Raw genomic sequence first — 16,841 nt, 5'->3', positions numbered from 1 at the left:
ACTTGCCAGCTAAGTGTCCCCTGCCTGGTAGAGACAGGGTCACACCCCTTAGCCTTGTCATTCAAGGCTTTTTCACTTGAGCCACACCTCCACTAACAGCTTTTTGCTGGTTATTTTAGAGATAAGAGTCTCACAGACTTTCTTATCCAGGCTGGCATCAAACTGTAATCCCCAGATCTTATCTCCTGGGTAGCTGGCATTACAGGCATGAGCCGCAGGTGCCAGCCACACAAGCCCTTCATTTTAGTGGCTGATGTGCAAGAACCACAAGCTGGCTATGTCTGTCAGCTGCGGGCTCCTTCGATTTCCGCAGTTACGCCCTGGCCCCTGCGTGCAGGGTGACTATGGCTTTTTTTTGCCTGGGTTGTAGCACGGTCCACTGAGAGTCCAACGCCTTTCCTGAAGGTCAGCTTTCACTGGGCCAGGTTCTGCTCTGGAAAGGCATGCAGTGTGGACTCGTGGAGGGAGAGTGTGTCTTGTCTGTGGGGCTGGAGGTTACCCCCCTCTTTCCTGTGGATTGTTCTACACCAGACTTGAGAACACGCAGACCGACTCCACCGATCACGTGTGTGGGAATGTGAATGGAAGTCAGTGCCCGGGTGAATCGATAGGGCTGGACTCTCCATTGCAGACAGAAGCGCTTCTAACCCGAGTCATGGTGCAACTGAAGGAACAAAGAAAGCAAGGGTCAAATCGTTGTGAGATGTGAGCAAGGTGCTTATGTCTGAGCAGCTTTGATTTCTCCTTGCAGGTACCAGTGCCCAGCAGGCTGTCTCAGGAACAAGGCGAAGGTGTTTGGATCCCTGTTTTACGAAAGCGTACGTGTGCTGTGTTTCTTTCCGTGGCTCCCGTGGAGCGTGGGTGTATTTTCAAAGGAGGTTGATGGCTCTCGCACGAGGCCAGAGCTGGCGTGTGGCCCTGACCAGAGCCTGGGGCTTCCAGCAGGAGAGTCACTGGCAGGAACCGGAGCCATCCTGGTGCCGACCTCCTGGGTGTGGGTTACACGCTCCAGCGGGTGGGGAGAAAGGGCTGTTTGTGGCTCTTCTTAGTAGTCCAGAAAGATAAGCAGCTGGGAACCAGGAGGTGGCTAGACAGGGAGGTGACAGCTGGAGGCAGGGCGGGCTTCGGTTGGCGGTCAGTGGTTGAGCACAGGAATCTGGGTGTCTCTGATGAGGATTCGTTCAGAGCAAAGTTGCCCCCTGTCCCACCCGCAGGCCTCCAGCATCTGCCGGGCCGCCCTCCACCACGGTATCCTGGACGACCGAGGGGGCCTGGTAGATATCACCAGGAACGGGATGGTCCCCTTCTTCGTGAAGTCCCAGAAGAACGGCGTGGACTCCCTGAGGTAGCGGTTCTGGGGTTCCTCCAGTGCCCCTTCCTGTTTAAAACCATGTCACTGAAGCATGGGGAAGGAGGCCAGACTCTGGGCTGACCCCCAGCCTGTCCACTCCAGGACAGCAGGCTGGCCACGGAACCCAGTGACCATCGCTGGGCATTGGAATGTTGCCCCCGTGGCCAGGATCTCTGCACAGGGGAGGGGGCCCCCGGTCACCACAGTTGAGGGCTGGTGGGCTTCCCCTTGGTACAGGCATCCAGGGAAATTCCAGGGGGTCCCCCGTCCTGGGTCTGCATCCAGGAAGGCTCAGGACCAACTCAGCAGTGATTACGAGATAGCATGAGTCACTTGGAAATTGCAAAACAATGACTAATCCCCCGTGGGAAGGTCTTAGCTGGCCACAAGTGATGGCCTGACCCTCCTCCATCTTGTCTTCGTGAGCCGCAAGGGTAACCGAAACACAGAAGGGCAGTTGACGTGGAGGCAAGGCCTTTCCAGGGGTACCAGCCCCAGGCTGCAGAGGCAGCCAGGCAGTGGCGTGCTTGGTGGAGTGTGTGGACCTTGGTGCCAAAGGCCCAGGTTTGCGGGCAGGACATGTCCTTTGTGCCAGGGAGCCCTGTCCCTGTGAGCAGCAACTCCTTGTCCTGAGACCTGGGACTGACTGCCACAGACATTTGGGAACGGGTCCCTGCTGCCATAACCTGAAACGAAGGAAGCTACAAGAGCCAGCTCCGGATTCCAGCATTCCAGGCATACATCAAGCAGCCCAGCTCTAGCCAGAGTCCAAACTCCTTCTGAAATGACACCAATAACCACTGCTTTCCTTGGCAGACACTTGATGTATCTGAAGCTCTAGTTCTAAGAGGGGTCTGTGGACTTCACTGGGCTGTGGGGGAGACCTTGGTTGAAGAAGTTAAGGATCCTTGTTCTAGAATATTCTAAGAACTGTCAGGCTCCTTTGCTGGAGAAGGGAGGTGGGAGTCTGGATGTGTGCTTCTGTAGGGGAAATCCTGATGCACTGACCTCATGTCTTCCCTTCCAGCAAATACAAGCCTTCCAGTTCATTCACCGTCTCAAAGGTGAAAGGTGAGCCGGCGGGCCCTTGCGTCCATTGAATTTACACTTCCCACCAGATGAGCGCTTTTCTTCTGTTGAAATGGGATCTTGTAAATCCGATCCCAGGCTGACCTGAAACCGCAGTCTTTCTGAGTAGCTGAGGTTACAGGTGTGAGCCACTGTGCCTGGCCTCTGGCCTGGCCTCTCAGCCTTTTCCAGTCCTGTGGCAGGGTGGGGTTGGTGCACAGGAGAGAGTGTGCCCTCATCAACATGCAGAGTAATGACTCCCCCCCTTTAATTAAAAATATTTTTTAAGTTAACTTAAAAATACAGAGAAACATCTTCAAAAATGTTTTAAAAGCGTTCACTTAACCTAAACTGTACTAGGGCTACGAAAGCCGGTCCCTTTGTCGGGTAGCTAGAGAATTCCCCCGCTGCCCTCGTGACAGATCGGAGCCTGCGGACCCAGATCTGCCCAACACCTGTTTTTATTGGGATATAGCCACGCCCATTGTTTTACACATCCCCTGTGGCTGTCCTCTGCCACCCAGCAGGGTTGGCTGTCTTGATATAGACTCTAGGGCCCACCTGGAAGTAAGGAAAACTTGCCAGGTGCACAAGAAATGAGTTCAGGCCTGTCATCCTAGCAACTTAGGAGAGCAGAGCAGAAGAATGGAGAGTTCTCTGCAGCCTGGGCCACACAGTCAGGTGCTCTCTCAAAGAAAAATTTGTAGAAAAAGAAAAAGTCTAGCCCTGGACCAGACAAGGCCAGGCTCTGGGGACAAGAGTGTTGATGCTGTCCCAGTGGGAGTAATAGGGCAGGAGGGAGGAGCTGGAGGGTTCTCGACTGGACTAGGGGACCCCTTAGCTGCCTATCTGCCTGCTGAGTCACAGCCACCCGCCATGGGCTGGGGCCTGGCTGCAAAACCAGAAGCACAGCAGACACAGACAGCACTGTGGGTCCCTGAGAAACAAGGTGGCCATGCCCGGGCCACAGCACTTTACAGGCTGGCTGTGGCCTGACATGTCCCTCTGTGCTCCTGTTCCCAGAGCAGGCCCTGGACTGCCATACCACAGTCGCTCAGCTCTGCCCATTTGAGAAGCCAACCACCCACTGCCCACGGTAAGGTGGAGGGACGGCTGGCCACGGGGTCTCTTGTCTTATGGGCCAGGGGTGTCACCTTATCTCAGAGCTCCTTGGCATCTGGTATGAGGGTTATACCTGGAGGTCTGTCACGTTGAACTCAAAGTCAGGGACCCTCTGGCCTTCCCCCAAGAAAGTTGGTTAGAGGCATTAAAAACAAATTCCCTTGGCACCTTGGTGGGTATGGCGTCCTAAGCCCCCAACCCTGTGAATGTACCAAGAGCATGGCAGCACCCCTGTCAGGTCCCTGAATCATAGGATGAGCCTGCCCACCCAACCCCACCTGTGTCCTTCTCCTCCAGAGACCCTTCTAGATCTCTGGGAGCTACTTGTCATTTGTCCCCTTGGATTTTAGTAGAAGAAAATGATTTTGGAAAAATACAAAGAAAAACTTGACAGAGTACAAGGGCCCAAAATGTAAGTTTCTGACCTGTTACTCTAGCAGAAGTAGGAAAATTTGAGGGTTTTTTTTTTTTTTTTTCAAGAGAGGTCTATACAAACACACCTCCTTTCCCTGCCTGTGTCCGGGCCAGATGGCTTCCGGGTGCCATTTTGGTTTCTTGGTCCCTGGACCCCAGCCTGTGGTCGAGTGCTCTAGATAAACACAAAAGCCCTTTTCTTAAGTAACGCTTGGCTTTTTCCTGGTTAGAAGCTTGCCAGCCACCCCAGGTTCCACCCAGTTCCAGACACTCCAGGCAGCAGTGACCCAGCTCTCCCCACCCCAGGTTATCAGCACCCCTTTCTGGGAGTATTCCATGAGTCACTGAAGTGAAGCCCCCCATCCCTCCGCTGAGGGACCTTCACAAAGTGTGCGGATTACAATCTGCATACCGTACCCCAGTGTGTTTACACTACCAACACCCTGCCATGATGTACACTTGTCTCTCTTAGGTATTTTATTACCTTTTTTCCCCCCTCGCATTGGCATGTCTTCTAGTGTGTGTGTGTGTGTGTGTGTGTGTGTGTGTGTGTGTGTGTGTGTGTGTGTGTGTGATCTTTCTTAAAGGATACATTTGTCTTTCATCTAGAAATGACAAAAATTACAGCACAAAATTCAAATGGAAAGAATCAGCTCAGGATGTCCAGTCATCTTTTGTTGCTTCATTCCCATCGCATAAATACTGCTTTCTTTCCAGAATTCACTGTCCTGCCGGCTGTCGGGACCAGCCACCCCAGTGGGCCTCTGTGTTTGGAACCAACATCTACGCAGACGTGAGTACAGAGCCCGGGTGCCCCTCGGGTCCCATGAGGCCTGACCCCAGGCTCTCACCGGGGTCTCTGTGGCCCTGGGTCTGCCCGTGCAGGGATGTGGACTCCTGGTCCCTACCACCACACCTCCACCTGCCTCCCATTTCCCCAGACTCCCCAGACCAGCAGTCACATGGGGCTGAGAGGCCAGGACCGCCTTTGTGACTAAGCTTTTTTCCCCCCTCATCTTTTTTCTTTATGAGGCTTTTTTTTTTCTCCTTCTTGAAAGCTATGCAATAGCAAGTGAGCTCTCGGTGTTTAGACTTTTATGAGGGCGTGAAAGGACGGCTATTAGTTGTTACATGAAATGTTTGCCCCAGATATTACAATTAAAAGGCAGAGATTGTGAGTTTTAAAGTGATTTGAAAATAAAAGGATGGGTAAAGTGATTCCAGTCAAATGCAAAAAAAGAGAGAGAGAGAGAGAGAGAGAGAGAGAGAAAGGATGGGCAAGAGTACTTGCTAATTAAGTAGAATTGAAGCATATTGGGAGGGACAAAGCAATTCCTTATTCAAGAACACACATGAAGAAGATCTAGAAGTTATGTCTGTGAGCAACAAACAACATAGCTGCTAAACATAGAAAGCAAAAAGAGAAACACAAGAGCTTGGTAGAAATAATATCAAGTGGCCGGGAGCATAGCCTAGTGGTAGAGTGCTCAGCTAGTATGCCTTAGGCCCTGGGTTCGATTCCTTGGTACCACATACTAAGAAAAAGACAGAAGTGGTGCTGCGGCTCAAGTGGTAGAGTGTTAGCCTTGAGCAAAAAGTGTCCAAGGACAGTACCCAGGTCCTGCGTTCAAGCCCCAGGACTGGCCAAAAAAAAAATAATAATACAAAGTTACTTTTTATCCTAAGTTTATAGTTAAGAAAATACCCTCTCTAGGGTGCTTTCTCTTAGGAGGGAAACAAGGCTTAGAATCGCCTGCCTCAAACCACACAGCAAAGTCAGACAGCCTTGCACAAGCTCACCTTACAGTTACACCGCCAGGGGCAGGTGAGTAGCTGAGAACCTGCAAGTGGTTTGCAGTGCATTCACTAGGGTTCTGAGTTTTTGGACATAATTTGACACATGATACTTGCTTAGTCCAATTGTTTGTTGAATGAATACACAAGACACCATACAGTCAATGCTAACGTCTCTTCAAAAGGGAAGAAAACCAAGGAAAGAAACACAAAGATGAAGGTGAAAGAGCAGAGAGAAAGAGCGAGCAGTGGGGAGAAGGAAGACAGCTCTCTTCACTGGCCTCAGTTTCTAGGTCACTCTTGATTCTGGGAAATGGTGATGCTTTTTGGAAAATGTCTGTTTAGCTAAGAGGTTTATTTTGGGAGAGAAGGGCCTCAGAGTACCACAGATGCTGGCTCGCAGAGGTGCTGTCCTGGCACTGCAGCCTCTGGCCTTGCAGCATTTGGGCATGGCCCAGAGAACAGAGCTGGGTCAGGAAGCCTGACCTTGCTGGCCGGCACATTTTCCAGTGTGGAATGCTGGGTAGCCTCCCCTTCCCCCATGACTCTCAGTGTCCTCACCTGTTTCCCCTTGCCTCACCTGGTATTTCAATAAGCTGTCCCACTGTGCTGGGGAGAGGATGTCCCCAGGTGAGGAGGATGCTGGGGTTGGGGACAGCATTTGAGCACTGTGGGTTGGAGGTGACAGACCCCTGTGTTGACTGGCATTTGTCCTTTGTCAGTGGGCTTTCTGGCTAATTGACCTAGCTGTGGCTGGGTGCCAGCTGCTTCGAGCCCTAGCTTCTCCTCAGATTGGAGGACCCAGGGCTGGTTCCAGGCTGCCCTCGGGAGACCGGGCAGCGGACGAGGGACTGATGGCTCCTCTCCTGCACTCACTCCGTGGGGAGACAGCATGTCTGGCACATGGCAGGACTCCGAAGTGATCTGTTAAGTGACGCGGTGTCACGGTGGAGCTGGGCAGAGCTCCGTGGGGATGGACGCTGACTGTGCCCCCTGGGTTTCAGAGCTCCAGCATCTGCAAGGCGGCCGTGCATGCAGGCGTGATCCGTGACGAGCAGGGCGGCTATGTGGACGTGATGCCAGTGGACGGCAAGGCCAGCTATACCGGCTCACTCCGGAACGGCCTGCAGTCAGAAAGGTAGGCCACACTGCACACGGGCCACGGGGCCTGGGGAAGTCCTGCTGTCACTCTCGCCAGGAGCCGACTGAGTTCTGTCTCCTTGTCTTCCTTATTACCAGTGCATGTTTCCGTAGATAATTTAGAACGTGTAGGGACATTACATAAGCCCAAAGAGCAAGAGTAACCATGGCTGCCCACTGCCAGGGAAGGAGCCCCGATTTATTATTATTTTGTTGTTTTTGTTTTTTAGTGTGTAGCCTCCTGGTCCTTTTTTCTGCTCTGTCCTCTGCATGGGTGTGTGTGTGTGAATGTGCATGCAGATGCATTTTTCCCATAAAGCTAGTGGAACCGCTCCACCCGTGGGGAACTAACCTCACCATGACGAGTATGGCGGCACAAGCACTCTGTTTTCTCCCGAGTGATGCTTCTGGTCCCCGGCTGGCCTCTGAGGCCTTGGCATGCCTTTCCAGAATGTTCCTCAGCAAGGGCCACCCTAGCTCAGGGTCAGGCTGCTTTCTTTACATACCCTCCTTCTCGCGCCCACTGATGGCAGAAGGCAGTGAGGTCAGAGTCAGAGGCCTGTGTCTCTGCCCAGGGCTTCCCCTGAGACTCCTGGTTGGCCCTCAGTGCAGCCTCACAGACATAAAGGGGGAGGGTGGTCACACCCCCGCCCCCCACCCCGAGGATCCTGCTGGGGCTGGACTGTGCTAGTCAGCTCAGACTGCTGTGACCAGGTGCCACAGACTGAGTGACCCATGGCTCTGGGGCTCTGACCCAAGGTTGGTGTAAAGCAGGCCCCTCTTCCACAACCCCTCTCCCTCCCCTCCTCCCCCTTTCCTCTTCCCCTCCTCAGTCTCTCTCTCCCTCTCCCTCTGTCCCTCTCTTTCCTCATCTCTGTCTCTCTGTCTGTCTCTCTCTATTTCTGTCTCTCTTTCCCTCTCTCCCCCTCCCTTTCTCTGCAGAGCGTTTCTCCCTGTGTGCTCACATGGTCATAGATAACTTCCCCGACCCCAGCCTCCTCCTCCACTGACCTATCGCAAACACAGATGGCTTGGGACTGGGGGAGGCAGGCAGGATTTGGCAGAGGAATTGGGGGACACTATGGCCCCCTCCATAGCACAGGATTATATACTTGAAGTCTCTTTTTTAGAATCTCATGTGGCCAGGTCCCAGAAGGCTGCCACTTTCTGGCTCCCTGGGCCTGCCCTGGCCACCTCCAGTGGCTGGGAGCCCAGCACCTCCCCCCCGCCCCCCCACGCCCCATGTGTGAGGCCCTCGAGTACCAGGGCCACCTAGGGCTGTGTGCACTGCTTGGGAAAAGCTTAATGAAGGAAAATCTCACTGGTTTCATGGGCAGGAGACAAGACGGCTGGTCAGGCTGAGCTCTGTGTCCCTTTAAGATAAGGCAGACTTTGTGTGTGTGTGTGTGTGTGTGTGTGTGTGTGTACACACACCCAGAGCACAGAGACACAGAGAACTCCCCCCTACATCACCCAGAGGTCCTGTGGAGAGATACATAACACAGATGGAGCAATGCTTTGTTGTCATTGTTTGCCAGTCCTGGGCTTGAGCTCAGGGCCTGAGCACTGTCCTTGGGTTTTCTCGAGGCCAGCGCTCTACCACTTGAGCCTCAGCACCACTTCGAGCTTTTTTTTCTATGTATGTGGTACAGAGGAATCGAACCCGGGTCTTCGTGCATGCTAGGCAAGCACTCTACCACTAGGCCACGCTCTCAGCCCCTGTAGCAGTGTTTTCTAACAATAGGATGGACTCACACTTGACAAAGCCAGGGTGGTGAGGGCTGGTTCGCTGCTGTGTACTTAACTCTGGGCTCCCGTGGCCAGCTGCCAGCATGTGGCCTCCCAGGATGACCAGGTCACCCTCATCACATGGCCTTTGGGGATGGACAGGATGCTGCTCCGGAGCCAGCTGTCCTCTCCCTGCCCACACTGTTAGCAGGAGCCAGATGGCAGCAAACTCTTCCTCCCCGAGAAGGAGGGAGCGAGGCCAGCCTGGCCCTCCAGCCCCAGAGGGTGGTGCTTCCCAGGGCCTGGCAGAGCCCCAGCTGGCCCCCTGTCCTGGCCTGGGGCTCCTCCCTTCTCCCCATCCTCCTCCTCATTTCCTTATCCCCTCCTCCACGTCTTTCCTTTTCCTGTGAACTTTAAGAGATAGTAAAAAGGAAAACATTGTACTAAATTAAAAGCATCACACAGTCCAGATGGGAGAGTGGCTGCCTGGTCTGGGCCAGTGGTGCTGGATGTGAGGACGGCTGCCCTTGCATGTATATCCCCTCCGCATCATTTCCCCAGTGTAGCTGCGACCCTGTGCTGCTCCTGGGCTGATTGTCTAGGCAGAGAACCCAGGGAGATCTCACAGCTATAGAACCCAAGGAAGGGCCAAAGGAGAGCTTTCCAGAAGCCAATAGGAGCCAAGCGATCCAGGCCCTCGGTTTCCTTCCATCTCTTGGCCAGGCAGAGTCTCTGGCCACAGGTGGCCGGGGTTCTGCTGTGTGTAGCTCTTGGCTTCTCAGCCACAGCTTCCTCTCCCAGAGCCCCATCCAATGCTGGTTTCCAGGGTTCAATCCCAGGGTAGCCAGGAGCTCCAGGCTGGTGTGGGGAGCAAGCAAGAGTCTGAGCAGCTGCTCCCAGCAGGCTGGGGATCAACCGAGCCCCGTCCTGAGGACCATTCAGCCTGGAGTCTCATTCTGAGGGAAATCGTGCTGATAAATTATGGCCGGGCTGTCTATCTGCACTTGAACTCACTCAAAGTAAGCAAAGCGCAAGCTGCTGCACTGGCCGGCGGGAGCAGAGAGCTGGGCACACTCTGTGGCTTGCACATGGGTCAAACGGGGCCTTGTTCATGTTCCTGGAGCTGTCACTTACTTTAAACCTTACTTGGTGGGGGGCACATTTTGGCAACTGCCAATCAACATCAGGAATACATCTGTATGCATTAGGTTGCTTTTTCTTTTTTTTAATGTTGCCACTTTCTTTTTTTCATATATTTTTATTGTAATTAATAGAAGGGTTACGTTATATTCACCAGATAGAAGGTACATTACTTCATATACATTGATACCCTTTCTCATGTCTTGGTCCCCATTTCCCTTTCCCCACCCCCACTGATGTTGCCACTTTCCATGTGTGTGCATATGTGTGCGTGTGTGTGTGCATATGCATATGCACACTGGTTAGTGGCTTGAACTTAGATCCTGAGTGCTGTCTCTTAGTTTTTTTGTTTTTTTGCCAGTCCTGGGCTTGAACTCAGGGCCTGAGCCTTGTCCTTAGACTTTCTCACGGTTAAAGATCTACCACTTGAGCCACAGCACCACTTCCAGCTTTTTTTCTATGTACGTGGTACCAAGGAATCAAACCTGGCTCTTCATGTATGCTAGGCAAGTGCTCTACCACCAGGCCAAACTCCCGGCCCTTGCCTCTTCTTCCTCTTCTTCTTCCTCTTCTTCTTCCTCTTCTTCTCTTCCTCTTCCTCTTCCTCCTCCTCCTCCTCTTCTTCTTCTTCTTCTTCTTCTTCTTCTTCTTCTTCTTCTTCTTCTTCTTCATTTTGTTTTGCTATTATGAAGGTGACATACAGAGGAATTACAGTTACTATGTCAGGTAACGAGTATGCTCCTTTTCGGGTGATGTCGCCCCTTCCCTCACAGGGCGTTCTCTATATATGGAGATGGAACAAGTTCTAACACAGTAATAAGCAGAAAGCACAGTGGAGTGCGTGCAGCCCCTGTGTTGGACAGACAGGGCCAAAGGATGGACACCCTTGAATCAACCCTAATGTAACCGCTATGGAAGTCAGTGTGGAGAGCCCTCAAAAAGACCAAAGCGGAACACAGAGCTACTACCTACCCTCTTGGATCCAGCACACCACACACAGGAGTTAGCCAAGAGTCTGCAGGCCAGGAGGCAGCAGAGCACCTGCTTTACAGCACAGTTCACAAGAGCTATGTTGTGGAAATATGCCGATGCCCCACAGTGGATAAAGGGGGCTCGTTTGAATTTTAGGCAGACCTGAACCTGTCTGTACCTTTACCTCCCAAACTCTGGAGCTGGTCTTCTGCCACACACACACACACAAAGGTCAGCATGTCAGGGATAAAAATTGTAATATACTTTGAGGGAAACAAAGCCTCTGTGATCTTGAGTTATAATCCTTGAATTCAACAGTTTCTTAACTATAATGCCCAAAGTATCATCTACAACTGAGAAAAATGGATGGGGCAGATTTCATCATGGCTTAAGACTTTTGAACTTGAAAAGACAGTATTAAGAAAACAAGAAGCCAACCAGGTGGTGGCTCACGCCTGTAATCCTAGCTACTCAGGAGGCTGAGATCTGAGGATCACAGTTCAAAGCCAGCCAGGGCACTGAAGTCCATGAGATTCTTATCTCCGATTAACTACTAAAAACCTGGAAGTGATACTGTGGCTCCAAGCGTAGAGCAATAGCCTTGAGCTGAAGAGCTAAGGGATAGCACCCAGGCACAGAGTTCAAGCCCCAGAACCAACCAAAAAAAAAAAAAAAAATCAAAGAGCCAGGCGACCCTGGGAAAGCATTTGCAAACTGTGTGTCTGACAGAGGATGTGTGTGCATGTGTGTGCATATGTGTGCATGTGTGTGCGTGTGTCAAATGGAGGCTCCTGATCTCTGCCTTTAGTAGCTTGGATTGCAGGCATAGGCTGCCTTACTCAGCTCATAAAGCTGTTTGAAAAGCCTGGGTAGATGCAGGAATCCATTCCTAGCCTGAGAGGGTGGTTTTGACCGTGTGACCCTAGTTCAGTGCCTCAATTTCCTGGGCCACACGGCAGGGAGATGACAGGATACATTCAAAGCATGGCCTAAGGCTCATTGCTCACTGTCCTGTGACCATCTATGACTGCTGCCCAGGCAGTGGCCGCTAGCAAGCCCCCGTCTTAGAGCCTGAGTCCAGGTGGACAGACCAGAGTCAGCAAACCTGGAGTTCAAAGAAAACAACTTAATGGTCCTGACCCAGATTCAGAACGAGGCTGACGGGCTGGGGCTGTGAGTGTTGGCAGCTGGGCTGTGTGACTCACGGCCAGCCAGGCTCCTTCCCGGCCAGCCAGGGACCGTGGGCACCAGGTGATACCCTGCCCGCAGCCCCTGGTAACTGCTTTCCTTTCTCTTGCAGCTTGAGTGAACCTGGGGATGGAAAGGCCTTTCGGATCTTTGCAGTCAGGCAGTGAGCAGAGGCTCGGCGTCGGGACAAGGGCGCCATCCATGTGCCGGATGGGGCTTCAGGGTTTTGCTTTCTCTCTTCACTTTGTCATTGGGGGTAGGGCGGGAACATGGAGGGCCAGGAAACTTCCTTTCAATGGTGTCTGATGTCACACCCTTGGCCTGTGAAACGGCGCCCATGGGGTCTTTGCTGGATGGTCAACGCAGGGCCAGGCCTGCCAGGACTGGGTCCCCTTCCGGTGCCCCTATCCTTTAGGGATCTGGCCCAGTTCTTTTACTTTGGTGACAATTGGGATTCGAACCTGGGGCCTCGAGCTTGCTAAGTTGTCTCACTACCACTCCAGCCACACCCCAGGCCTGGCCCAGGACCGTTATGGTGAGGATCTTATGTGTTCTCTTGTGGGGGAGGGGAAGGACTCTAAGCCCTAAGAAGACAGGGTGTGAGTAGTGTAGGGGTGGGAGAGGTGCAGGGAACAGGCACAGAAGTGGAAGAGAAGGTCGTTATTTAAAAAATAATAAAGAGTCACAGTCCGTCCCTTCCAATGGAGAAGCATAGGTTTAATGTTTGCTGGTCAGACAAATGGGTCTGATCGGGGTTGAGGCCTCAGGCTCCGCCCTGGAGCCAAGTTGCGACCGCCTGGCAGCGGCCGTGTGCAGCAAGTTCTTACACAGCAGTGCTGGGTTATCTTGTCTCTGTCCCCGCTTCATTCTTGTGGCCTATCCTTTTCTGCAGTGACTTTTGGTCTCAAGCCCTTCCCTCTTGTGTCTCCTGCCTGTCCCCGCTGGCTCCAACGTCATGCATTGGCCTCCAGACTTGGTTTTGCAAGTGTGTGTCTCCTATCCCATCTTTTCTGGGGCCCCTGGTTTCTGATGGCTCCGCTGAGGGGTCAGGAAGCAACGCCAGAACAGCCGCTTGGCTGCTGCTGTGGGGAAGTGAAGGTTCAGGGCACACAGCCCCTGCCTTGAGTGACCTAGATTGTAGCTGGATTTCTGGGTACATTCCTCATGGAGGTTAGAGGCTCCCTGGGTGGCTATGAAACCACAAACCCGGGCCGTGCTGGCTATGAGGGACAGCAACACACTGGGAGCTTCCCTTGTTGTGTTTTGGGGACTCTGCCCTTGCCAGCGCTTGCCAGGCTTCCAGGCGAGCAGCTAGCTCAGGCTTCTGTCACTGGTGTAAACACCCTTGGCAAACAGCATTTCTCCCCAGATGTGGAATTCTGCCTCCCTGCAGGCCAGCCGAGACACCACTCCATGAACCCCACTTTCAGGTGGCAGCCCGCTCTCCAACAGAACATTTCTGAGGAAAATACTTAGAAGAAAGGAAGAAAACCCAGCTGGGCTGGGCCAAGACCTCAACCCGGGGCCCTGGAACTCTGGGGCCAGGTCTACTTGGACAACCTCTTTAATGCATGCAGGATCCCAAGGTTAACACAACGTTTTTAGGGAGGGTGTAAAAATTTAGGTCTTAGCTCCACTGTCAAAACCAACAGGGTTTTTTCTGCTTTGTGCCTTGCGGGCTGCTGTCACTCCTGCCGTGGCTCGTCACCCTTGCCACAGCAGCCTGTTCCTGGGCACCTAGCTAGCGGTGAACATCTGGGAGAAGGCTGCAGCACGCAGGGGCACGGTGGGGATAGCAGTGTGAATGCCCCTTTCCTGGGGTTCTAGCAAGTGAGCCTTGAGCCAGGCACATGCAGTGCTCTGGCTTCTGGAAGCGTGGCCACGGTCAAATGGAAGCCTCCAGAGTGAGTGAGAGCTATCCTTTTCAGTATTTCAAGTTCCACAGTGGACTCCAGCTGGCCCCTCTAATGGGACCAGTGGCCTCACCCCGTCCTCATGAACCGTTTGGAACTGGAACCATTTGTCTTTAGAAAGCTACTAATTCTAGCCCTTCTTACCCAGGGAGGACATCTAACTCTGTCTGCCACCTCTCCAGTGTTGTCAGAATGTAACCTGTGTTTCAAAAGGTGACACCTAAGTCAGCCACATACAAAGTTTTGGGTTTGCTTCAGGTTTTTGCCCAATGGTGATCTGGTTTTTTGATTAGCTGTAGGCCCACTTGGCCTGTGGTTTGTGTGTTTGCTTTTTTCTATGAAAAATGATGTGTTTTACTGTTTCCGATGTACAAAAGTTTGTTGTAAATGTTCTTTGTGCCTGGCGTGAACAGGGGCCACGCTGCTGGCTGTTGTTTCAATCACACTGATTTGATTGCTAAAATGTCTCTATAATATATCTCTATGGGCAAGCCCGCACAATCTGTAAAATAAACATTTTAAACCTTCTCGTGGGATCTCAGCCGTTTGGCACCATCTCTGTTCCTGGGAGGCTGTGGGTGCAGCAGGTCGCAATAATGACCGGCAGGAGGGACCTTATCAGATAAGCACAAGTTCCATGGATGTGCTCTGCCAAGGTGCAGGGAAGAGCCCCAGGGCCCATGTCACCCTGTGAGAGCTTCGTTCACTGCCCAAACCAGCCAGGACTCAACAAAACCACATAGGCTTCCAGTACCTTGTCTCCCAGACGTGCTCACAGGGTGGCTATGGTCTCTGAATCGGCCATGTTAGAAATTCTCAGCTGGGTACCAGGTGACTCACACCTGTAATCCCAGCTACTGAGGAGGCTGAGATCTGAGGACTGCAGTTGGAAGCCAACCCAGACAGAAAAGCCCATGAGAGTATTTCTGATCAATTACCAAAGAAATCAGAAGTGAGGTGGCTCAGGTGATAGAGCACCTACTTAACAGGTACAAGGCCCTGAATTCAAATCCTTTGGGACTGGCCCCTTTTGCGAGGTTGGGTTTGTTTTCTGTGTTGACCCTCCAGTTATTCATGACAAACCCAAACCGGCCATAGACTGCTATGGTGTTTCTGGAAAAATCTTTCAGGTCCTTTAAAAAAAAATGTGTGTTGCAAAGCCAGGGTTTGGAAACGTTTGCCCATTCCTCTCTCATCTTGGCCCAGTGAACTGCTGGTGGCCTCCAGCCAGGAGCCAGGAATACAGAAGCCAGCCCCCTCTGCCAACCCTGGCCTGGCTCTGATGGGCAGCACCCTCTGTGAGGGCCAGCTGCTGCCACGTGGATGGGTGCAGTCTCCCTCATGCTGGCCGTGGGCACAGTTCCACTGCCTGTCACCAGCCTCGGTCACGACACAGCCAGGTAGCATGGGGGTTCACCTGTGCCAGGCATCGTCGGCATGGGCACGTGGCAGCTCTTGTAATAAGCACATACCTGGTTTCAGGACTTGCGGCTTCCCTGAGACTAATTTGTATATTTGCCAAAGCACTGAGAGCCAGGTGTGTTGGCACATGCCTGTAATCCTAGCACTCCAGAATCTGAGGCAGGAGGATTGCAAGTTTGAGACGAGCTTGGCTACACAACAAGACTTTGTCTCAAAAAAAGAAAAAAAAATAGAAAAGGAGAGAAAGAGAGAAAGTGCTAGGTGCTAGATGCTTGCGCGTATAATACTAGCTATTCCGGAGGCTGAGAGCTGAGGATCAAGATTCAGAGCCGGCCCAGGCCAGAAAGGTCCATGAGACTTCTCTCCAGTGAACCAGCAAACAGCCAGAAGTGAAGCTGTGGTTCAAGGGGTAGAGTGCCAACTTGGAGTGAAAAGTCAAGTGAGAGTGGAGAGTGCTGAGTTCAAGCCCCAGCACACACATGTGCATACACAGACACCTGACATCTGGCTATGTCAACCTGGGACTAAGTTGACCTTGAGGAGGCCTTCTCGTTTGCATCCAGCCTCGCTGAAGGTGCCTGGCTGCGGGGGCTCCAGCCCGTGCGCGGGCTGTGTGCACCTCTGGGAACCTCTCATCCTCAGAACTTGCGCCAGGAGGAGGACTGAGCCCCGCTGGGTGGCCTCTGAGTTGGAGCGGCACCAGTTCCTTTGCTGTGGGGAGGGTGGCTGTGGGCACCTCTCCATGTTTGCAGTGCACTCACATCCGTGCTTAACAGCACGCAGGAAAAAGACCAAAGGGCCCCCCCTCCCCATCCCAGAACCGGCTCACCGCTTCCCCCAGGCCCCTCCCACATTCCCGCTCCATTGTGAAAACCCTAATGAGAGACCACACTGGAAAGCCAGGCGTCTTTACTCACAGCCAAGAAAACCGTGTGTCTTCCTTTAGAGATTGGATCCCGGGGAATTTTCCAGAGTGTCAACTGGTCACTGCAGAGCCCGGGACCTTGGGGAGCCCGGAGAATGCACCCACTTCCCATCTGGCCCTCCCCGGGGCCTCTCGGACAGACTTCTGACTTTATCTCCACCTGTGTGTGAGTTCAGAATCCTAACACCCGTGCTCATAGTCCCTCAACAATACATGGGTGGCACCGCCCCATGATCCTAAGGACTGAGCCAGCCACGTATTGCTGCGTGGACTGGCCACCATGCCAGCGTGGCACACTCCACCGGTCCTTGGCCCCTCAAGGAAGCCATCATCCCAGCACGCCTAGGAACCAGTTATGTAAGTGTTCCCTTAGGCCTGGAAAGTTCCAGATGGTCCTGCGGCCGACCCCACCAGCTGCTCCGGAGATGTCAGTCCTGGCCGTGTGCCTGGACGTGGAAGAGTCACAGCAGCTGGGGGCAAGCCCTCCCCCAGCCCAGCACCTTCCAGCAGAGGGCAGAGGGCACAGCGGGGTCTGTGTGACCCAGGACAGCGGGGCCATCGTGCACACAGCTGTACATCGGCCTGGGGGCCAGCGTGTGGGTGGCCCCAGTGCCAGGACCGTCAGCCTGTCCTGCCCTCCTGGCTTGGACACAGTCCTGGTGGC

At 53.1% G+C, this 16,841-nt stretch overlaps 1 protein-coding gene across 1 annotated transcript in view; it reads left to right on the top strand.

Moving 5' to 3' along the window:
• Nucleotides 1-12,690, top strand: part of Crispld2 (cysteine rich secretory protein LCCL domain containing 2) — a 34,892-nt gene extending 22,202 nt beyond the window's left edge. Inside the window, exons 9-15 of the mRNA XM_090357196.1 lie at nucleotides 752-818; nucleotides 1,215-1,345; nucleotides 2,379-2,422; nucleotides 3,443-3,515; nucleotides 4,673-4,748; nucleotides 6,754-6,887; nucleotides 12,030-12,690. Coding sequence (XP_090213322.1) covers nucleotides 752-818; nucleotides 1,215-1,345; nucleotides 2,379-2,422; nucleotides 3,443-3,515; nucleotides 4,673-4,748; nucleotides 6,754-6,887; nucleotides 12,030-12,084 — 580 coding nt within the window. The 3' untranslated portion in view covers nucleotides 12,085-12,690. The remainder of the gene's footprint in view (nucleotides 1-751; nucleotides 819-1,214; nucleotides 1,346-2,378; nucleotides 2,423-3,442; nucleotides 3,516-4,672; nucleotides 4,749-6,753; nucleotides 6,888-12,029) is intronic.
• Nucleotides 12,691-16,841: the final 4,151 nt, after the last annotated feature.

This window comes from Megascapheus bottae, chromosome 24 (assembly GCF_031878675.1).
Source record: "Megascapheus bottae isolate mThoBot1 chromosome 24, mThoBot2.hap1, whole genome shotgun sequence".
Lineage (NCBI taxonomy): Eukaryota > Metazoa > Chordata > Mammalia > Rodentia > Geomyidae > Megascapheus > Megascapheus bottae.
The sequence above is the reverse complement of the archived record's forward strand: the minus strand, read 5'-3'. Positions and strand labels throughout refer to the sequence as shown.